This window comes from Lissotriton vulgaris, chromosome 6 (assembly GCF_964263255.1).
Source record: "Lissotriton vulgaris chromosome 6, aLisVul1.2, whole genome shotgun sequence".
Lineage (NCBI taxonomy): Eukaryota > Metazoa > Chordata > Amphibia > Caudata > Salamandridae > Lissotriton > Lissotriton vulgaris.
The window spans coordinates 1,854,204,547-1,854,228,873 of NC_141694.1; the positions used below are offsets into that span (position 1 = coordinate 1,854,204,547).

The following is a 24,327-nucleotide window of genomic DNA, read 5'->3' on the forward strand; positions in this document are numbered from 1 at the left end:
AATTTCAAAACAAATGGTGACTTTTTTAGATGTTAAAGTTACACTGAGAGAAAGAGGCCTGAAAACAGACATATACCGTAAACCTACGGAAGGGAAAAAAATGCTACACTTTGCAAGTTTTCACCAAACGTCCTTGAAAAATCACCTCCCTTTTTTACAAATGTTAAGAGTGAAAAGAATTACATCAGATCCCCTAAAAGTACAACAAAGACTAGATGAAATGGGTGACAGATTCCTAAACGGAGGATACCCGGAGCAAACTATTGATGAAGCAAAGAGACGTGTTATAAATAAAAGAAGATCTGACCTTTTAAAAGAAAATCAAAAGATTGACAACAATAGTATTGTTGCAGTTTTTAAGTTTTCTACTTTGAGCACACGTTTTAAGAAGGTGAATAGAAAGCATTGGACTATCTTAAACCTTGAACCGGACTTCAATGAAATCTTTTCCATGCCACCTTTATTTGCCCATACAAGGGGTAGAAACATAGGGGAAATGCTTAAACAAAAAACCAAGGAGATAACAGGACACAAAGGAACAATACCTTGCCATAATTGTGGCAATTGTAATAACATCACTAGTGGAAACGTGATATCACATCCGATGAAAGGTTTCAAAATAAAATTGAAGGTCACACCCACTTGTGACACTGCTAATGTGGTCTACGCATTGAAATGCCCGTGTGGCAAGGTATATGTTTGCAAGACTGAAAGGAAAATAAAAACGCGAATTACAGAACATAAATCAAACATTCGTACAAAAAACATGAAGTCTTCAGTTGTGCAACACTTTTTTGGAGAGCACCATAAAATTTCACAATTAAAGTTCATCATATTAGAATGTATTGAGAAATATGAAGGAAGAGACAATAATAAATATCTTCTACGGAGAGAGAACGTCTGGATTTATAGACTTAATACGATCAAACCAAATGGTCTTAATGATCGCATTGAATTTTCTTGTTAATTGTGATTCATAGACTCCTTGATAATATATTGTATATACTGATTATTTCCTGCATTGTTGAACCGTTTAGAGCTAATAGGCTTATATTCCTTGGCTCGTTTAGGAGCTGACTGTGTGTTTGATTTTATTATCCATTGTGTAGCTAGTTTAATACTTTCTTAATTTGGGTACTTGGACGGTGCAGTCTTCCTCCCATGCTTATTCTGAACTCTGCGCACGTGATGCGGAAGAGGTTCTGCGGCTTCCTATACCGCTTTCGCTGATATTTGAATGGAGACGTGGTTGGGCGTCCAGGTGAACTTTTTGCAGAGCGTCACAATAGACTTTTTGTTCCAGACCCTTCGGATTACATGGTGAGAGTCATGATGCTAAACTAGCCATTTGCCGTTTATTTTAGTATTTTTATCCTCATAAAATTCCTTACTTTGCTTTTACTTTCGTCTGTAGGATCGTGAAGGCAGCGACTGACTATATTGATGTAAGTCTTTACATTGCGTATTTAGCGTTTTTTTCTCTCTGCCCCTCACGCGGCACAATTTGGTTGCATTCACGGCACTATCATGGTTATTGCACGTTCGTCCTTCCCACGGCACGATCTCAGTGTCCACTTTTCTTCATATTGCGGTTAAAAGGCACTATGAGTTATGATTACATGTTATTATTATTTTAGTCTTATGTACATATTCTATATTTACAGTGATTGCTCCCTGAGGAAGCAAAGGGCTATTTTTGGCCCGAAATGCATTGGAGCTAAGATAAAAATCATGTGATGTTATAATATGCAAGAGAATGAAGCAATACAAAAGAATGAAATGATTAAATAATTTCATTTATGAACTATTAAGAATAAAACATAAAATTCAAACGATACCATTTGTGGAGTCCTCATTGAAAGGAACCCAACACAGTGTGCCCAAAGGGGATGCAACTAATGGTTCATTAGAAGCACACTTTGTCTATCGTTTGCAATCATACCACAACATGATAATTTCCTTTGGTGTTGGTATTTCCTCACAAACTATTTCTACATTGAGTTTCATATAAAAAATATGAGGAGGGTTATATGTAAAAATAATGCTTTGATATGATCCAAAACAACATTTGTATGCAGAGTTATGAGGACATTGTGTGCTACAAGAATAATCAACTGAGCAAATATCAGCTTTTTTCAAATGTTTAATGAACTTGTTCAGAAAATATTAAAAATAGTGACATGGAACTGTTGGCATACATTAACCAATAAAGCAAAAGTAAGTATTGCTGCAGTATAACATAAAAAGACAAAATAATAGAAAAAGATTATTTCAGTTCTTTCAGAGAACTGTTCATGAAGTCTAAATCAATCCAAAAATTAGAAAGTCTAAGAAGGAAAAGACACAAATATGACACTATTTTAAGTATTATATAAATCATACCAAACTCTCTAATAGTAAACAAGTGAGTGATGTAATTTTTGGGCATGGAAAGCAGCTCTGCAAATTGATCGTGCTGGGTATAGGATGTTCAGTGTCTGCACTCTCAAACCGTGTTCTGTTCTGCAACTATTTATTAAGTCTCTATGTTACTGAAACTTTTGAGTCAGAGAAAGCACAGTTTGATGAACAAGGTTGTTACCATCAATCAAATAATACTGAAATCTAAATACTCAAAAATATCAAACACAGGGCTCCCCAGTACTGTTCTCAAGAAAACACCACTAGTATGGACTTTAAATAAGTGCCAGTGTAAGATCTGGTTATTTGGCTATTAAAAGTTTTGATAAATAGAAAGGCTGTTTAGTATGGCCCAGTATAAAAATAAACGCAATCTTGATACACTGCCACGTTACCGGTTAATCACCCTTTTAGAGGTATTGGCCTAGACCTTTGGATATATATTTTTTGCCAAATGAAATTATAGGCTAATAAAATCAGCTCTATACCAATAACTCACTTGGATTTCAGAGTAGGTCTACCTTACACTACTAATAGTTTGTATATAGTCTTGATTAACCATGCACCCTAGAAGTTTCAAAAGTTATCTAACTTGTAGTTGGTGTAATCACTACATGGAATGCCTTTGGAAGTGGAGACCGGTCTACACTGGGAGCTAGTCACTGAGGGGGAAATTGATTATGACCTGATTCTGATGATCCGACTGCGTGTCATGGTCAGACTTGGAAATTCTGGCCACTACAGACATTGCATCCATATGAACAGTGGATTCAAGTAGGGGTGCATAATGTCCCCCAGTAATTAATGTATATCAGCCTTTACTGCTACTAAGATATTCTAACAATATGGTATTTGTGGCACAAACATGGTTAGCTTTAAATGAGTCATTGGAGTGCTTGTATCTTTCTGCTGGATAATGGGTTTCTTTGCTTTCAATTAAAAAAAGTGTATACTTAGTCAATTCTTTCTTCTTCAGTCAATGTGTCATTCCAAGAGATATTTGTAAGAGTACTGGTTTGGGTCAAATATTCAACTATCAAACAAGATTATTTAATCTTAGTTTAATGATTGAAGACATGTTTGGCAAGGCCGACTATACTCAAATTACACACTTGACCTTGGGGTACCTATGTACTATCTCTGGTTGGAGAGCAACAAAGGGACATTCATGACTCAAAGGACCAAAAGCATTGGTTTTAGAGCTCAGTTGCCCTGCCCCCTTGGCCTCTAAAGAAGCACTCCTGTATCAACATCCTGTGTGATCTTCAACGCTGTAAATTTTGTAGAGTGCCCATAGAATCTTTGCCTCAAATTGTTGTTTCCTTTCACCGTTTTCCTGCACCAGAATCAATTATACTGAGGATATGGTGCATTTAAGCACTTAGGGCTAATAAAATATTTTGTAGCCATCCATAAGATAATATAAGATAATGTAACACATTAACTGTACATAAATCTGAATTAACCTTGGTAATTGTTATTTGAAAATAATATTTTATTGTGGGATTTATAGGTAAAACAATCAACAAAAACTTAAATATAATGAAATGATTAAGGCCTCATCTGGAGCATTCTGACAAGTTCTGGAGGCCACGTGTAGAAACCGTGAGTGTAAAACTGGATTCATCCCACAGTTAGCCTCCTACCTTGGTGCATTGTTTGAACCAGAGGTGCAACCTTTCTCAGCACTGGCACACTCTGGACACTGGGGGGGTAGGGATCTCTCACATTCCATTAAAAGGAAGCCTCTTTGCGGCCTACTGGCTCGCTAATAGTGCTTCCCCGGCCTCGCAGCCATTTTATCGAGTCAGTGCCAGAGCCATTTCTTAATGTGAAAGAATTTCAGCTGATAAATTCCCTTTATTTATAACCTCCTGATTGATGATACTGTCCCCTGGCAAAAATTCCAATTAACAACTTATCTCTACCCAAGAGGAGGACATTTTGGGGGGGGGGTTGGGCAATCCTCATGTCGCTTTACGTCCCTCTGTGATCGCAACCCTCTGCTTCAATGTTGTGGATCAAGAGTAAAACAATGTCAAGAAATTCATTCATAATTTGAACTAATTTTCTATTGCAATAATTGATTAGGGATTGTGGACTAAGAGCTGTCAAATACAATCAATTACGGAAGAGGAAGATTAAACAGGCCATGGGACGAGGCCCTAACCTGGTCTTCTCCCGCCCCCTCCCCAGCAGCGCTGTTAGAGTTTGTGACTCTAGTAACTTGTCACTCAATGTATTAAAAAAGGAGCCCTGGCTGACAGTGACTGTTATAGATCACAAACACCAGCATGCAGTTCAATAAAGCTAATTAAAATTGGTTGGCGGTTAGAAAACCAAGCAGTACATCATGTCTTTGAGTTTAGCACGCAGGACCCCGCCAGTCCTGTCGCGCCTGCCACGGGGCGCCTTGGATGCCAGTAACAGGGAGAGTTCCATCTTAGCTCGGATGTATCGCAGGGACTTGATTTCTTCTAGCTGGCTTCCATTCCATAGACGAGGCAATCAGATCAATGAAAGATCAATGCTGTTCATTCTACCAGCAGAGTCCCCGCTTGACTGGTCCCCACCCGGCCCTGTATTAATTGAGGCCTTCACTCGCTCAAAGACTTTATTCAGTGTAATGCCTTCCCGCAGCTTTGCAGATGTCTTTTTGATCTGTTCTATATCCCCATTCATTTGGAATAGCCAACCCACAGAACGTATATTTTGGAAACTCCACTGGTCCCATGAATCCGAGAACATGTAATATTGCTTCTTCCAGCCGTCCGATTTTCTCCCTTGCAACTCCCCAGCGTCCTCCCCATGGTATGTCCTGAAAAATGGCTCTCGTATGGATTACTGCATGCGCGGTTCCGAGCACCACCCCCATCATGCATATATCCTTTGGGGACGAAAGCCCAGGAGAAGCTCTGTGGCGTCTTGTTGAACAAACGTGACTTCTGGTTGGCTGGATTTTGACCCGGAGAGCTGCCCTCACAGTCTTTCTCTGCCAACCGCCGTCTTGTTCTTCTGTGGCGGGGACTCATGCCCACCGCGTGGAGAGCAGCAAGAGCCAGTGTCAGACTTCGATGATGTTGACTGACGGGGCTTTTTTCTATGGGAGAGAGAAACAAATTAGCATTGACTATCATTAGTAATGACTGTGGTTAGCATTACTGAGGAGCTACCCAGCACATCTGGAAGCTCTCCTGGATAGAACAGTTATGGTGGCTCCCAAAACATCACAATCATAGACCAAGACCCAGATATATTAAGACTTTGTCATCATGGCCACCAGTTGAGCTGCAGAGAGGCTCCTGGACTGGAACTGTACTGAGAGCCACCAGGAAGACCTTCTCAAAGCCACGTATGAAGAGCAGCAAGCAGCCTTCAGCCCATGTGACCTGCCCTCTGTGAACACAGCAGGTCACTGCACACTACTGAAACACCTACAAGAATGTGTTGGGGCAACTGGAACAGCACTCACCTGGATAGACTACTGTATGAACCCTATATCAACACATCAGGGCTACCGTGTGGGGTGGTGAAGAAGTCATCGCTGTTATTACTGCTACTCACCATGTGTGTATGGCCTTTGGAAGAGCTCATTGAGTTGCGTCAATTCCACAAACATATGGCCAGGAGAATGGATCGGGAAACTACAATATCCGAGAATGGCTGGAAAACTCTGGATGAGGGAGAGCTGTTTGTGTCTTTGCTGCACCAAAATGGATTCCACTAGAACAACTCCTTTCCCATCTACTGACCACGGATGGAAAGAATCACTGACAGAATATCGACTACAAGAATATCGACGTCAAAAATATCGGAGGCGAAAAATCGCGATCCAGAATATCGAAGTCCTAGCTACATTATGGTAAGTACAAAAATATAGAGAAAAAAATATTGTTGTAAAAAATATCGTTTTATTTAAATTCCCACTCCAGTGAGTGCAACAGTAGGGAAAGTGTTGGATAGCGTAGGGGTAAAAATTACTATTCCCACTCCTGTGGGTGCAACAGTACACAAAGTGTTGGATTGCATAGGGGTAAAAATTACTATTCCCACTCCAGTGAGTGCAACAGTAGGGAAAGTGTTGGATAGGATAGGGGTAAAAATTACTATTCACACTCCAGTGAGTACAACAATACAGAAAGTGTTGGATTGCATAGGGGTAAAAATTACTATTCCCACTCCAGAGAATGCAACAGTATGGAAAGTGTTGGATTGCATAGGGGTAAAAATTACTATTCCCACTCCAGTGAGTGCAACAGTAGGGAAAGTGTTGGCTAGCGTAGGGGTAAAAATTATTATTCCCACTCCAGTGAGTGCAAAAGTACAGAAAGTGTTGGATTGCATAGGGGTAAACATTACTATTCCCACTAAAGTGAGTGCAACAGTAGGGAAAGTTTTGGATAGCGTAGGGGTGAAAATGACTATTCCTACTCCAGTGAGTGCAACAGTAGGGAAAGCGTTGGCTAGCTTAGGGGTCAAAATTACTATTCCCACTCCAGTGAGTGCAACAGTACAGAAAGTGTTGGATTGCATAGGGGTAAAAATGACTATTCCCACTCCAGTGAGTGCAACAATAGGGAAAAATTTGGATAGCGTAGGGGTGAAAATTACTATTCCCACTCCAGTGAGTGCAACAGTAGGGAAAGCGTTGGATAGCGTAGGGGTAAAAATTACTATTCCCACTCCAGATAGTGCAACAGTAGGGAAAGTGTTGGATAGTGTAGGGGTAAAAATTACTATTCCCACTCCAGTGAGTGCAACAATACAGAAAGTGTTGGATTGCATAGGGGTAAAAATGACTATTCCCACTCCAGTGAGTGCAACAGTAGGGAAAGTTTTGGATAGCGTAGGGGTGAAAATTAATATTCCCACTCCAGAGAATGCAACAGTAGGGAAAGTTTTGGATAGCGTAGGGGTGAAAATTACTATTCCCACTCCAGTGAGTGCAACAGTAGGGAAAGTGTTGGATAGCGTAGGGGTAAAAATTACTATTCCCACTCCAGTGAGTGCAACAGTAGGGAAAGTGTTGGATAGCGTAGGGGTAAAAATTACTATTCCCACTCCGGTGGGTTTTGGATAGCCTTCATGTCGGTATTCTGGTCACCGATATTCTTGATGTCGATATTCTGTCCCTTCGATATTTCTAACTCGATATTTCTGTAGGTCGAAATTAAAAAGACGATAATATGTTTGTTCACCGGGTGGAAAGGGTTAGAGCTCTGCCGCTGTGTCGAATAAGGAGCTATCTATCCTTCATGCCTACACACCACTGCGGCTAAAGGCGTGATCCACAAACTGAGCTGGGTTAGAAGAGGACTGACTTCTGATCATGGACCACTGGGTGGACCTGGCAGGGACACTGATTCTTCACTTCAGTCGGCTGTCATAAGGCGGTTAGGACATGCCAAGATCTCAAACGTCATGCACATAAACACCCAAGCCTGAAAGAACTCCCTTCTCACCTGCTGCTTCAAAGAATACAATTAAGTCATTTTGTACTAAATACAAATAGTAGTGTTAGTGCCAGCATATCTGCAAAGGCAGGGGCTGTATAGGAGTCCACGCCATTTATACATCTGTACATGCTGTCCTGGATTGGGTGATCCGTGGATGTCCCAGAGAACCCCTGGCCATCTCCTCAGAGCAGCACCAAGATGTTGCAGGCACATCCTGGAGACAAGGCCACTAACCAGCTACCTCTCTCCGGTCTGTTTGCTCACATCTCAAATTAAAACCTGCAGAACTTTCAAACGACTGCTGGACAGAAAAGGGCTCAGACTTCCCGCATTTTCCTTCACCCCACAGCACCTCCAAGAACTCCACTAGCACCGCCACCCCCTCAGTACCACTGATTCACTGAATTACACAATTGTCAATTTTAGTTTTAAAGAAAGTTTTTATATAATTCTCCTACTAAGATTAGGAGCTTTTATGTCCTGCACACATCCTGTTCCTTTTCATTTATATTGAGAGTGGTGGCCCAGGTGCGATGGGGTGGAGGCTGGAGGGCCACTGTCCGCCTCCACGCCGTGTTCCTTGTGTGTTACTCGCCAAATAGATGCCAGCAATGAGCCAAGGTGGCCGGACTGGGCAGAACTGTCTCAGGGTTTGGGAGGATGGATGAGGGCAGTCCATGGTCCTTGGTCCATGAGATCTGGGCCCCCTGTGCCTGCTAGCCAATAGCTGTCAGAACCCTGGGCCACCATTTGTGGCTCCAAATGATGTCAAAAATCAAAGCTCCTGGTTTTGGGGTGTTTTTTTGTAATTTCCCTCTGTATTTAAATATGTCAAGGAAACATGGGGGTAGTATTAAATAAATAATAAAAGATAAAGGGTTTTTGACTGAATCCATATTAGGTAGGGAGAGGCCCCCCTGGATGGTCAGGCGATACATTTTGGCCAGTGCTACTCTGCTCCACAACACATGCCAGAAGAATTGCCGCATATCTGATTCCAGACCTTTGAAAAATTGTGTTCTAAGGTGTAGTGGTAGGTTTGTGAATCGGTAGAGGAGGCGTGGAAGGACCACCAACTTTAGCAGCGCGATCGGACCCATAACTGCCAGGGGCAGGGTGTTCCAAAAGGTCATCTGTGCCCTCACTGCTGAGACGTGAAAACAGAATAGGGTTGGCTCTAATCAGCAAGGCTGAGCCTATATCATATGTAACAAAAGAAAATGCCAGTACTGATAAACTTGATTCAACAGTGAGATAAATCTTCCACAAACAGAAAATCAAATTCCAGAAAGGGAATGCTCAATATTCGCAGTTTTATTTTATAGAGAATTTCAAAAATATTTTATAAAAGTTCTTTTTACATTTGCATGAAAAAAACATTGGGACAAAATCAGAACTGAGAGCGGACACATAAAAGTACAATCACCTGGAACGAACCATCATTCGTTCCAGGTGTTCTTTTGAATGATGGTTCGTTCCAGGTGATTGTACTTTTATGTGTCCGCTCTCAGTTCTGATTTTGTCCCAATGTTTTTTTCATGCAAATGTAAAAAGAACTTTTATAAAATATTTTTGAAATTCTCTATAAAATAAAACTGCGATTATTGAGCATTCCCTTTCTGGAATTTGATTTTCTGTTTGTGGAAGATTTATCTCACTGCTGAGACGGCGCGTCCCAAGTTGCCCTCAAGCAGATCTAATGGATCCCTGTATATAAGGATCCCGAGGTAACAGAACGCTGTTAAGCTGCCAGTGTACTGGCCTGCCGTTGATGACTAATTGCGGGTCTGGGGTAGACTCTGTGAAGGGGTACAGGCAATACTTCTCCCAATTCACTTGCAGCCCTGATACGGAGGCAAATTTGAGCAGTGTATACTCAATCGCTGAACAGGGCTGCCTGACGTCCCTGAGGTATATTAGCGGGTCATCTGCATAATGAGACCGCGTGTATGCCGTCACCCAGAGGGATTCCCCATTCATTTTGCGTTCTGCGCAGTGCCTCGGCAAGTGGCTCAATGGCCAGCGTGAATAGTAGTGGGGAGAGCGGGCAGCCCTGCCTCGTGCCTCGCTCAATTTGGACCTGCTTCGATATATATGGGCCTGTCTTGATCCTAGCTGTTGGGTGCATGTAGAGTAGCTTAACGAGGCCAAGAAACACATCTCCTGGCCATATTTACGCAGCGTATCAAATAAAAAAACATATTCTAGGGTGTCAAATGCTTTTCCCAGGTCTAAAACCAGGCACCCGGTGCGCACCCAATTGTCCCTGGAGTAGTAGACCACCCGGAAGAAGCGTCGTAGATTTAACAATGTGCTGCGGGCAGGCACGAGCCCATTTTGGTCAGCATGTACTAACTGCGGTACTGGCGGGGCCAATCTATTCGCCAATATTTTTGCTAGCACTTTGTAGTCCGTATTAAGGAGTGCTAACGGGCGGTACGAGCCTACCAGCTCTGTGTTCCTGTTGGGCTTGGGTACAGACACTAATAGGGATTGCCGAAGAGTGCCGGGGAGTATCCCCCTTTTTCCTGCGTGCTCTGGTACATTGTAAGGAGCCGCAGTGCTGAGGCCTGCTGATAGGCTTTATAATATTTGGCCGGGTATCTGTCCGGTCTTGGAGCCTTACCCGTGGCCAGCGGACGTATTGCGTCTTGCACCTCCAAAAGTGTTATTGGCCCGCTTAGCTCATCTCTCTGCTCCACTGTGACTTGTTGCAAGGTTAGGGGGCGAGGAAGAATTCTAGTTCTGTTGGTTCTCTAGGGGTCAATGACTTATATATTTTGGTGTAGTGCGCAGTAAACTCGCAGTGGATATCGTGCTGCTTGATGAGTACCTGCCCCGCTCATAACCGCAGTCGCGGTACAGGCATCTGTGCGTGCTCTTGTCGAATAATTCTCGCAAGCAGTCTACCCACTCTATCTGCCGACGTATGTGTGCACGCAGCGTGTGACCTCTCTAGTACTTCTGCGTGGTTTTGTCTTGCTGCGTGGCACTAATCTGCGCTAACGCAGCTTCTAATTTAGTCAGAGCATCTTCTATGCGTTTTACGTCGCGGTCCAGCTGTTTATGAACATACTCTCTCATAGGACGACACAGCTTTGTTTTGATTGGATGTGGATCCTGAGGTGATGGCTGAGAGATTGGTGGTCTCAGAGAATGTGCCTGCCCAAGGCCACCCGGTGGCCATAAGGAGGGCGGGCCCTTAGTCACGGAGGGTTGCCCCGCCCACCCTTTGGTTGTGGCCAGCCACTCCTCCCCAGGGCAGGCGTTGCCCGGTAGGAGGTAGACGGGTCGCTTACGCACGTCCGGGGCAGCTAGGCGTGGCTAGGGGGGTATATCTCTCCCCAGCGCCATTGCGCAGGCCTCTTTGCCGCTCCGGACGTCGCGCTGCATCCTCGGGACACTCTTTCCCTCCCTTCCTCTAACCCAGAGTGTCTGTTTGAGGGGGACTCCAGGGGGAGCTTTATATGTTCCTTTTTCGTTGCAGGCGGAGTTACTGGGCGATCCGGAAGCAGAGAGGTGCAACACTGTACTTCAGCGGGCACATAGGGGTGCCAGAGCCTAACCTCGAACCTCATGGGAATTCCAGGAACTCGTGTCGGCGCCCCAGTAGTCCTTCGGGCGGTTGTGGGCCTGTGCAACCGGGGGTTTGCCTAGACACGCCCCGCAAGGGGCGTGAGAAGTATGATTATCATAATTGTGCAGCAGTTGGGTGGTTCGCCACTGTGCTGATTGGCTCAACAGGCGGGCAGGTGGCGAGAATGCGGCCTGCCCTTGGATCGCCCGTCAGATAACCCACCATGATTACATGATGTATGTAATAAACCTGCAGCAACTTTTCCCAATCTTAACACTTGTGTCTGTGTGTTATTTGCGGGTTTTGGTATGTGTGGGCGGGGGGGTTTCCTGTTGCCCTGATGTGACTAAGAGCTGTGTGCCGGGCTTCTGATTGGCTGAGCTGCTTGATTTAACTTGACGTGTGACGGGAGCATGTGTGTGTCAATCAGGTGAGAGAGGAAGTGTCCGTAGGCTGTGTGGATATTGTAGGGGGTGGGAAGGGTTGTGAGGAGATTCTGACAGAGGGGATTCTGTGAAGAGTGTCTTGTCAGGAGCAGCTTTAGGGGTCAGCCTTCAGTCAGAGGGCCATGCTGCTACCCCAACAGCTGACTCTCAATAGCTGGATGCTTAGAGAAAGAAACCCTTAACGAGTCACTGCGGGAAGTGACCCCTCTGGCTCCAGTGGGTCTTGTGAATTAGCATCTGTAGCTGAGAAGAGAGAACAGAGGCTGGACACATGAAGACCAACTCCCAGATTATTGGGTGATGCCATTGCATTAATCTTGGTTTCCCAGGGTCCTGCTGGACTCCTGTCTGTCCCATGAGGGGTTGTGGATGAGAGCCAAGGGGGTGAGTTGTCTACTCATTGCAGCTAGCACCCTCCTCCTCCATGTGTTTCTGCTCAGTTTAGATTTCTCATATGGGGGGGTCTCTTATGTTTGAGCTCATCTGGACAGTGCTAAGTGCATCTTCACTGAGAGGGCGCCCCCAACCTTAAAAAAATTTAGGACCGGTGCGCGCGTAGAGGACATCCAATCCCTGTGGGGCGGATGGACAGCAGCATCTTGTAAAGAGGTTAGTGCCACCCCACAAATGCAGGTAGCTAGCTCAGTGGGTAGACGCGTCTGCTGCTCTGTCTGACAGGAATATGTGGGAACAGTAAGATAATCCCTTATACTAGTGGTTCTTAACCTGCGGTCCAGGGACCCCTAGGGGTCTGCAAAGCCTACTCAGGGAGTCCTGACCGCTTAGAAAAGTAAATAATATAAACCGATAAATAAAGTGTACATAAATGAAGATGCAAAATGTACAATTGAAAAATTTAATTCATTCTGTAAATGTGAAGCAATCTGATAGTAGAAGTTAAAAATTAAGTTAGTGTCCTCGGATTGATTTGTGGGAGCAGTACAGGTGCATCAAACAAAATATGGTAGAGATGATGAGTGGGCTCAATTGAATTTAGAAAAGCTCCAACCTTCCGATTAAAATTAAAATGTTGATTGTTTTATATTTGCGCATGAATTAAATAAACTAATCATTCATGCATTCGTTTGATGAATAATTTTTCTAGAAATTTTGTGTATTTTGTTTGTGGTTCAAAACGAATATATGATTATACCACGATTTCAATTACCACGCATGGCTTTACCACGTGAATTTTACATCGCAAGTGGCTTTACCACGCTGGTATTTACAACGTAGGATTTTACTACGCGTAGAAACGTCTTACCTGCACGTCTTTCTCTACGAGCCCTTACTTCCATCCTCCATGGAAACAAGCGTCAAAACACGTATACCAAAATAAAAAAAGGACTGCTTTTTTGACGTACACGGCACGTCTTTGGGGGAGGCACTTTCCTTTTTCTTCGGTGATACTGAAGTTCGTTTTTTTTAATTTATGTAATCCGCTCCTTTGTTTGTTTTTTGGGGGGGAGACCCCCCAGCCCGTGGTAAAGACGTCGTGGAAGGCACCCTCGTTTTAAAGAAGTTTGCGTGGTAAGTGTCACGTGGTAAAGGTTATTAGTGGTAATGCCTTCGTGGTAAATGATGTTTCCCCGTTCAAAACATCAAAAATGCTTAGGCGGGGTCCTCGGCTTCCAGTAATGATTCAGTGGAGGGTCCCAAGATTTCTGAAAGGATTCACTGTACCCCCTACTGTGTATGTACCCACTGTTACTTCATGCTGCACCCCTGCAGTGTAAGACAGTACTGTTACTTTATGCAGTTAGGTGGCGCTGAAGCCCTGCAGTGTAATAAAGCACTGTAACTTCATGCAGTGGGGTAGCACTGCGCCCCCCTGCTGTGCAAGTACGCACTGTTACTTCATGCTGTGCCCCTGCAGTATAAGAACGCATTGTTACTCTATGCAGTGAGGTGGTGTTGCACCCCGTTGCCCCACATACCCCCACAAGTCGCCATAAGGCCGAGTTACCTGCTTGCGTAGTAGGCCTCCCGTCGGCCGCTCCGGCGTGCTCTGCTCTGACGAGGGCTTGGCCTTTTCTTTGTTGTTGTTGGAGTCGTTGTCTTTGATGATGTCATACTGCCGACAGAACAGGGCGATCACAGCTGTGAGGAGAGATAACAGGGTCACTGTGTGATCAATGCATCCTACTTCCACCACAATAATGTACATTAGCACTGTGTGACGGGCACAAGGCACTGCCTCTGTGCCCGTGGCGTCCATTCCTATTTGAGGCATGGGTCAATGGAGCTGTGATGGCCTCCGTCGATTGTGGCATAAGCCCAATCAGCATCGCTGCACCTAGTGGGGAATTTACTAGCTACAACTCAAGAGGAATAAAGAAGCCATCGTACAACCGACTAAGCTCCTGTCCACTCTGACAACGTGCACCCCCTAACTTGCAATCCAATGTGAGCCGTGTGCACTGCGCCTACGCCAACATGGGTCATGGTGCATGCAAATACTACAGGCACTGGCCAAGCCAACAGGTCTTGTCCCCAAAACCTACAGGTCTAATTGATGCTCTCTTAATGCTTTTGTTAAGCCACAAAAATAGTGGAAAAAGAGAAGATTGAAGATAATTTTGTGCCTGTGAGAAAGTCATGCTTTTTGCCCTAAACACCCCTTTGCTTTGCTTGGTACTGGTGGTAACTTACTCTGACTGTGCCCTGGGCTCTGCTTACCTGACTCACGGCCAGTGCTCTGCTGTAAAGGTATATGGTCTAATTACAATTGGTAATGATACACCCATGTATGTCCCTAGTATATAATAAGGCAAGGGGATTCAAACTACTTATAAGACCCTAGTATATAATAGGGCAAGGACGTTTAGAGGCCCAGTAGTTTTCCTGCACTGGTGTGGTCACTGCTGGTTTGCCTGCTGTCCTTTTAAAGGCAGCCTTGCTTTGTAGACTATCTTTACAATTAAATTATATGCAGATTCGACATTGGATTTGAAGGTACTTTTAAAGTCTCAAACAACCTTATTTTTACATGTATGTTACCCCTAAGGTCTCCCCTAGGTGTCCCAGGGAGTAGGGTGCCTTGTGACTATATGCAGGGATATTATAAGTGATGTTTTATAAGCCCTGATGAGGGAAACACTGACAAGTTTGTTTCTCCCCCATTGTAGTGAATGGCTCTTTAGGCTAACATTGTAATATTGTATTGAAGTATAAATATTGTTAGGAGCCATTTCAAATATACTTCAAGATATCAAATTAATAGTTGAGATAAAAACAACAAGCCACTGCTGGGTTTGTAATAACTATTACAGAAAATAAGTTATTAAACTTCTATTATGTGGAGTGGTGTGGCTCACTGGTTAGAGGCGGCAGACCCGGAAGCAGAGAACGGCCCGGGACCAGGGTTCAATTCCCGACGCGGCAGGGTCATGGACCAGAGTCAGCGGACTCGATAATTCTCGCCTCGGTGCCTACTCTAACCAGGGATCACACTCGGCAACTCTGGGCATTAGCTTGCCTCATCTCTACAACGGCCCCTAACATTCGCTGGGGATGCCTGGTTTCACCTTGGAGATACCCAGTAGGGACCATCTCACAGGGATAGCCAGGACGGGTTCCCCATCGGTCTACAGCGCCACAATGCCTCAGGGCAGCAGTGCGCTTTACAAGACACATACATTTACATTTTCATTTACATTTTCTGTGGGCCAAGGTCCAGCTTTCCTGCAGCTCTGTCTTGATTGGCCAGCCTGCTCCCAGATCTTCTGCCTGAAGAGACAAGAAGAAGGACTGCTTTGCTAACTCCATGGCCTCCACCAAGAGGACTGCACTCACGAGGACTGCACCAGAAGCACTTTGCCTGACTCTGAAAGTTTAAGGAGTGTACTTTCTGCAAGCTACAGGTTAACAGAGCCCACCTGCATAATCTCCCCCAAGAGGTCCTAATCCTGGAGTGTGTTCAGTGGACGTTTAAGGATTTGGCCAGGTTCATTATAGGAATTGTAGTCCAGACCTCCGAAGGACCATCTAGGAGATTTCAGAACATTGGATTTGTGTTTTGGACACTTCAAGAGGAACTTCAGGAAAAAGTTCCAGATGTTTGGAGACTTTTAGAGCAACTTTTAGATAAATAAGGGGACCGACCCGACGTCGAGAGTCAAGCCGGCTACCTTTGACGGCGACCCGGCCTGGATTTCAGGTTTGTCCCACTGAAAGCTCCAGAGCTTCAGACTTCCAGGATTTGACCGGGACCTCGCAGAAAGTCAAGCCAGCGAACCCGCACCGAATCCGGCCTGACAAAGTGCATTGCTTGATTCGAGGGAAAAAGCTCCAAAAAAAACAACCAAGTATGAACGTAAAATGTTTACAAAGGCCTCCTGCTTAGTGTAGCTGACCAGGGCTCTATCACTTCGGCCTCAATTTTAGTCTGTGAGTCTGTGTCCCGGTCAAGTGCGACTAGATGTCCCATAGTGGTGCTATATTTTTTTAAGCACTAGAAAGTGTTTATTCTTCAAAAGTTCATAACTCTGGTTCCCTACATTAGATGTTTATCAATTTGTGTCCATTTGTTCATAAAAATAGAATCAATTTTTATCAATTGGAGTTAGATTTTTTGTTGTGTGTAGTGTCTTACTTATTTACTGTACTGATGTTTTTAAATGCTTTTTACACCTGTCTCCTAGTTGTGCCTGCCAGCTACTAGGGGTTGAGCAATGGAATAATTTATTGAGACCCTGACTGACCCTTTATTTGCCACTCATCACTCATTACATCTTCTAAGATATCATTGGTAATATCACTGGAACATTTGCAATAAAATTAATGAAGACAAACCTGTGTGTGGCAGGGGCGCAAGTTACTACTACCATAGGGCACAAGCTATAGTTACTTGAGATAACTCTACCTATAACTGCTAAATTTCTGTGTTTTTTTGTACAAAATGTTGATGCTGTCACTGACATATTCAGTACTATAACGTTACTTTAACCTTTGTTTTTTTCAGTGAATATATATATATATATATATATATATATATATATATATAATCAAGGCACAGATATGCCTTGATGATAGATGCATGGTCATAGTGGCAGATGCTATCATCATATGGTGTGACGCTGCCCTGTGATTGGAGTATAATACCTGAAGCCCATAGGGGAAGAAAGCAGACAGCAAATTTCCCAACTTGGCCTTTCTGTTGGACAAGACACTGGAAAATGTAAGTTGGGTGACTGACTTTTCCTCATGGGCTGAGGCTGAACAACCATAATAGTAGAAGCAGAGGGTAGGGGCACTCCCCATAATGCCTGCGACACAACCTTATTGGAACTGACTAGAAGTCAGGCAATATGCCACCGTAGACGGGGCTGAACATAACCTCTCTTTAACTAGATTTACTGACCATAACCAGAGCCAGCAATCTCTCATGAATATTATGTCCTATGAGGGTAGCTAGGGGTGCCCAATTTCTCCTGTTGTGCAATTATTGCTAGACAAGTTGTACCATCTACTGCTGTAACACTCAGAAATTAGCGGTGGAAATTGGAGGAAATTTGAATACTGGACATGCATGAAGCGTTAAATTGAAAGGAGACTGGTGCTCTGAGACAGCACGTGAGGGTCCACTTGCAAAAACGAGATCACTCATTGCCAAGTTTAGAGCCCAATATGTTTATTAACTCGGCTTACAACTTTACCTTGATTTCCTATTTTATTATCCAGAAAATTGCCCCAAAAAACCAAACGAATCCTCAAACTAGTGAGGCACTCCTGAAATACAATTTATTATGTATCAACTACGTAAAATCAATAAAGATTTATTCTTAAAACGTAGTGAAAAGCTTAACAGGTCTTAGATGAGAGCACAACCGCAAAAGTATGTTGCAAAGAGAGTGATGGACAGGTATTGAAGCCAGGATAGACTGTAGAATTTGTCAATAGTCGCTTCACGGGGCACAGAGTGAGTGAGACCAAGCACCGAGCTGATCCTAATATTGGTTTTGGGGGAAGTTCTCACTTAAACAAAATTGGGGACAGACAATTCTCAGTGCTGTTTCATAAACATATTGTATAAACAGCCATAGGTTTTGCAGGCAGTCCCAAAGAAAAACATTAAAAAAAATCAATTATCTGGTCTGGCACAGAGATGAAGACTATTACTTTTCCTCATTGTCAAATCATATTGGGGCCTCTAATTAAACTATGCGCTTCTGCATCAAGCTGGTCTCTGGGGGATGCGATGAGGATTTCCTGCAGCATCCCTAAGTCAACGAAAGATGTCAGACATCAAGCTTCTCCCCTAGAGAGAAAACTTCTCCCCTAGAGAGAAAGCATCCAGCAAAATCTGGGAAACAGCAAGATAACTGGAGGCTAGGCGGAAGTCTGGCAGAATCTCCGGAGCACAGTAGAGTCTTGAGTGTGTAAGTCTTTTTTGTCAAAGGCAGCTACGTGTCAACACAACTACAGGCAAAATCCTCACACTAGGGGGCATATTTGTCAAAGTTTTTTGTCGCCCTTATGCCATACAAGGTAATGCATGAGCGATGCAAACCCTAGATGAGACTTACCGTGCCATGCAAGGCCACCTGGTGTGGCCGTGCGGTGCTCGGTAATTCTGGAGTAACGAAAGCTGCAGCCTTTCGTTACTCCGCACAGGGACGGCGTTTCATGGATGGGGCATGAGTATTGCAACACAACCGCCCATGGAGTTTGGCACATTCTTAGATTTACCATGACTGGTAGACCTGGTAATGCGACAAGAGGCTGCAACTTCCCAGTGGAGGCGTAACCAGGAGAAATATCTTTATCCTTGTTTCTTACTCTTTGTAGGTGTCCTGCATTCTTTAGCACACGTAGAAAGAGAAAACAGTCCCAAAGGTTTGTTTTCATGCAGGAAGGTCCTCCACAAAAACAATCCTGCAAGTGTTGCAGACACCCTTGTGCCATGACGCAAGGGTGTCCACGTTGGCACTAAGCAGCCAAAAGAGCGCTAGCGCAGGAATGTTCTATGTCTTGCTAGATATGGCGCATTCCTGCTGTCTCCCTTTCATGCAGCGCGGCACAGCAAGGTGTCTTACTGCGCTGCGTTGCATGACTAAGTGATAGATATCAATAGTAATAATGGTCATGCATTTGCATTGTTTTTTTTTTATTTTTTTTATTTAAGACCTTTATTCTTCATAAATCATAATACGCATGACATATCTCACAGTTTCTCGCACAAGTGGTCAAAGCAGCATTGCTTAGCGTCATAGTGTAAATATATTGGGCACAGCCATTTAGCCGGCATCCCGGGGGCCCGGCGGCGTACAGTACAGCAGATGTGCAAAGTCAATAGCATCTAGTCATAACAATGCAGGGGTATATATAGCTCCGTATGTGTTTGGATTCTCGTGGTACTTCCAACATACATATGACTTGGCTGTGCCTGTGAGTCACACATCAGGGGTCTTATCTTCGTATGTATCTAAAACCTTATGTATATAAAAAAGCAATAAACGAGCTACCCCAACCAACCCTCGCCCTCCCCCAAGTGCCAGCAACCATGTTTCTAGTAATGTGCCCGAATTGATGCTACCGGCTAGTTCATACCCCGCTGCCTGCAGAACACTACTTTGGCGACCCTACTCCGAGAACTATGCTAACTGGAAGAAACGCTACGTGTACTAACACCAAGTTCCACCCGCCCCCTCCCAAGACACTACGTCTACTGTTCCTCCTGTCCCTCTGGGGATTCCGGGGGATCCAGTGCCCCGGCACAGTCCAGGTTCTCCTCCTCACTCTGTTGTATATATGCCTGGTATAAACCCCAGAAATTTTTGGGCCTTCTCCTGGGCGGGAGTAGCTCGCTATAATGTTCGGACTGCGTGCAACAGTAAAGTAAGTCGCCTGCCCATCTCTTCTTGGTGGGAAGCGGGCCCGGCATCCAACACAGGGCAAACACTCTTCTGGCTATCAGTAGGGCCATATCTACGAGTCGTCGCTGGGATAACGGAAGTGGCTTAGAATATCCTAGAAGCGCCAATTCCTGCTTAACAGTCAGCTCTGAGCCCAATATCTTATTGAGTTCTGAGAAAACCTCCACCCAAAATTTCTGAATTCCCGGACAGTACCACGCCATGTGGATACAATCTGCAACCTGCGCGTGGCACCTCTCGCATCCGCCGTCTGCCTAAGCCCGTAACAATGCAGCCTCTCTGGGGTATAGTATACCCGTTGTAGAAACTTAAAATGCACCAGTCTATGCCTTCCATTAAGGGAGAGTCTTCTTGTGCTGGTGCAGCAGTATCGCCACATGTCGTCATCAATTTGAAGTTGCAGATCACTTTGCCATTCCGCCCTAGCTTTTGAGTGCTGGAGCTGTTGATGTGCAACACCCAGTTTGTTTAGGGTGGAGATTAGTTTGCGGGATGACGTGGATTTAATCACATAAGTGAGTTCAGGGACCTCCGGAGGCTCCTCCATTTCAGGGCCCAACAAGTCCTTTAACGCACTCCGTACCCTATGAAACTGGAAGCGCTGTAGAAGCGTAGCCTCCGGCTGCGTGGCGGAGAGCTGCTCCCAGGACTTGGAAACCCCCTCGACAAACAGGTCTTCCATTTTCGTGAGTCCCAGCGCACGCAGTGTCTCCGTTACTCCTTTTTCCCTTAGCGAGCCCAGCCAGAGTGCCCAGTCTATCTGCATCTGAGGCGAGTACAGGAATCTACAGTCTTGCGCCCGGGTCAATGCGTGCCACGCATGATTGGTAGATTTAAGCAAGTCTAGTTGATCAATAGCTCTGTCTACCGGGAGGCAGACAGTGGCCGGAAGGGGAAGAGGCTCCGCAAACAATCGCTCTAATGTCACATGTGGTATGCGCGGGTCCCCATGGATCCAAGAGTGTAAATGGTCCGCCTGCGCAATGCGGTAGTATCTTTCCATGTCGGGTGCCCCCAGACCCCCCATTTCACAGGGAAGCAGTAGTGTCGTCCTCTTAACTCTAGGCTGTTTACCCCCCCATGCTAGCCTGATAAGCACCTGCGTCAGCTGTTTAAAGAACGCCTTTGACAGTACTACCGGTATGTTGTTGAAGAGGAATAGGAACCTAGGCAGTACCACCATTTTCATGATGGCTATTCTGCCCATTAGGGACAGCGGGAGCTTACACCATGCGTCCACATCCTCAACCAGCTTTGCGCACGCTACTCCATAGTTTTCCCTGACTAAAATGTCCGGGTCAGTGTGAAGGTGTATGCCTAGGTATCTAACTGAGTCAGTGGTCCATTTCAGGGGGTATTCCATTTCAAAGGGCTGAGTCGCGGATGTCAGTGGGAAAGCGATTGATTTGTCCCAGTTCACTCTTAGCCCCGAGAGGGCGCGAAATCGCACAACCTCCCGCAAAACGGCTGAAAGGTTAGTTTCCGGGTCGCGAACATAGAGGAGTGTATCATCAGTATACGTTGATATGCCAATTTTATAAGTTGGAAAACGAGTACCTTCCAGGCTGTGGTATTCCCCAATTGCACACGCCAACGGTTCTGCCACCAGCGCATACAGGAGGGGCGAAAGGGGACATCCCTGTCTAGTTCCTCTGCTTATATCAAACGGGTCCGTAACTCTGTCCCCTATCTTCAGCCTCGCTGTGGGCCGGTAGTACAAGGCTCCCAGCATCTGCAAGAACGGCTCTCCCAACCCCAACTTCCTCAGGACTCTGAGCATGAAAGGCCACTCCACAGAGTCGAAGGCCTTTTCCATGTCCAGGAAAACTGTTAAGGCTGTGTTTTCCTGACGCACGTGCTGCATTGTCCCCAGTACAGTTCGGATATTATATGTCAGGTTCCTATTGGGAACGAAACCGGCCTGTTCAGGCGCTACCAGGTCCGGTACCAGGAGCGCCAATCGCGTGGCCAGAACTTTAGCAAATATTTTAGTGTCCACATTTATCAGGGAGAGTGGCCTGTAGGAGCTGCAAGACTCCGGGGGTTTCCCAGGTTTTAAAATTGTGATTAGGAGGGCTTCCCTCATGGAGTGGGGCATACTACCCTCCTCGCATATATCATCAAATAGGGTGATCAGGTGTGGGACCAGCTTGTCCTTGAACAACTTATAAAAGCCTACCGACAAACCGTCCGCTCCCGGGGCACTACCAGATCGCATGCTAGCCAGAGCCTCCAGAATCGCATCCTCCTGTATGGGAGACATCAAGAATTCCCTGTCCGAATCTGGCAAAAATGGCATGGCAATATGCTCGAGGTAGTCGTCGATCTCTTCCTCAACCCGCAGCGATCTGGATTTATACAGTTCTGCATAGTACTGTCTAAACGTTTGGAGGATCTCCTCCCCGTCAGAAATAACCTCATTCTCTGGCGTGAGTAGTTCATCCACCACCAGGGGCCTCCTGGTATTGCGTATCATTCTAGCCAGTAGTGCACCCGGTCGTTCCCCCTCCCCGTAAGTTCGCGCTGTAGCGTATTTACCCATGAGTTGTACTTCCCTGTCAGCCAGGTCATGGTATTCAGTCAGTAGGAGTTTGATTTGGGACTCAGCATTGGTATCTGAGCCATTCTGTAGGCGCCTCTCCAAATCAGACAGTCGGGATTCAAGCTGTTTCAAGTCGCGTCTTATAGATTTAAGCACACTCAAGTGTTTGGACATTGCCATACCCCTAATGTAGGCATTAAAAGCTTCCCACACAGTCTGGAAACGGTCGACGGACCCCAGGTTTGTTTAAAAAAAGTATCTATATCTTCCGCCAGTTCACCCCGAAACGCATCATCCAGGAGGGAGTAGGGGGGGAACCTCCAGGTGAAGGGGGGAATTGTTTACTTTGGGATCACTAGGTGGAGCAATACAGGGGAGTGGTCAGAGAGGGTACGAGGCAGCACCTCACAGCTCCTAATACTATCTAGTAGAGCCTGAGACACTAGCCAGTAATCTATTCTAGTGTGGATATTGTGGAATGTAGAGTAATGAGAGAAACCACCTTTCGTGGGGTGCTTACTTCTCCATACGTCCACCAGGTCCAGTTTAAGCAGCTCCGCCTTCATATGCAAAGCAGAGGGCACTGGCCTCCGGGCCGGCCCCGCCGACCTGTCCAGGTCAGGGTCAAATACAAAATTGAAGTCACCTCCCCACAGCATTCTAGAGGAAACGTGTGTTCTGCATTGCGCCGCTAGCGTTGAGTAAAAGACAGGACTATCATAGTTTGGCCCGTAAACATTGACCACAACCAAATCGTGTCCCCAGCCAACACACCTAGTGATGACGAATCGACCCTCCAGGTCTGACACCAGTGGTACCAGTTTTAGCTGAGAGGAAGGGTTGACCCAAGTGAGTACACCCCTAGAGTGTGTCGTGAACCCCGCAGCCACACTGTGTCCCCCAAGCCCTCTGGCCTGTAGCATCCTGCTAGTGATTGGAAGGTGGGTCTCCTGCAGAAGAGCGAGGTCAACATGGTGTCTGTGTAAGTAACTGAGTACCTTCCGTAGTTTACGGTAATCATTGAGCCCTCTCACATTCCACGTCAGCATTTTCAGTTCCTGTAAATTGCGTGGAGCATTCCCATCATTAGTATTAGTCATCCTAACAGTGATAACAATAGGGTGCAGACAGCTGTACTACTAAGCCGCACATTCTCCTTAAACTTGAAATCGGGCAACACGTTGCTTGGCATTGTTTTCAAAACCCCACAGTCAAGATAGCAATTACAATCCCCAACATAGTCCCCCCCCGTCCACAGCCGACCTCCCCCAACCTGGCCTGGCAGTACCCAATCCCTCCCATCAACATCCAACTTATGGTGTCATTACGCCCAATTCCTAACATTCTGCCCACGAGAACAATTAGAGCCAAAAGCGCCAGGGCAGAGGTCGCCGTAAGTGGCACCAAACAGCGCATCAGAGTTAACTAGTGAAAACTTGGCTCCCGCCACCAACACCCAAAACAGAGTGCAACAACGGAAGGACTATTCAAGGCCCAAAAGAATATAGTGACCAGTAGCTCCAAAACTCTCCCCTCCCGTCTCATCCACAGGACACCCCAATACAACAAAGGTCTATAACGTTGCACAGCAGTGCAACCGACAGTGCAGGTCTACGAGCCGTGTCACGAGCTCCACTCAGCAAAGGTCAAACATATATACATTGGAATGATCTCACCCAGCGCATGGCGCAGTCCAATCACAGGTCACAGCTATCACAAGGCAGCCATCCAGCTTGACCCCAAGGTGCTATCTCGAAGCAGCGGTGCCACCGTCTCGACACCGCCTTGAGTTTAGTACGGTCATCCACGCCCCAAGACCAGGAGCACGCAGTGTGCTATTCTTGTTCGTTCAGGCGGCTGCTGTCTTCGTGCTCTTCAGTCTGTCGGCTGGAATTATTCCTCTGCTCCTTGGACCACTCCTTCAGCGACTTTTGTAGCTCTTTGGGGTTTGTGAAAAAGTGCGAGTGCCCATTTCTGTTGACCCGCAGTTTCGCCGGGTATAGCATCGCATAGTCTAGGCCTAGTTCTG

General features: G+C 45.5%; 1 protein-coding gene across 1 annotated transcript in view; it reads right to left on the reverse strand.

Moving 5' to 3' along the window:
- Positions 1 to 2,135: 2,135 nt before the first annotated feature.
- Positions 2,136 to 24,327, reverse strand: part of FNDC4 (fibronectin type III domain containing 4) — a 550,876-nt gene continuing 528,684 nt past the window's right edge. Inside the window, exons 6-7 of the mRNA XM_086928174.1 lie at positions 13,846 to 13,979; positions 2,136 to 5,500 (exon numbers count right to left, since the gene is read on the reverse strand). Coding sequence (XP_086784300.1) covers positions 5,465 to 5,500; positions 13,846 to 13,979 — 170 coding nt within the window. The 3' untranslated portion in view covers positions 2,136 to 5,464. The remainder of the gene's footprint in view (positions 5,501 to 13,845; positions 13,980 to 24,327) is intronic.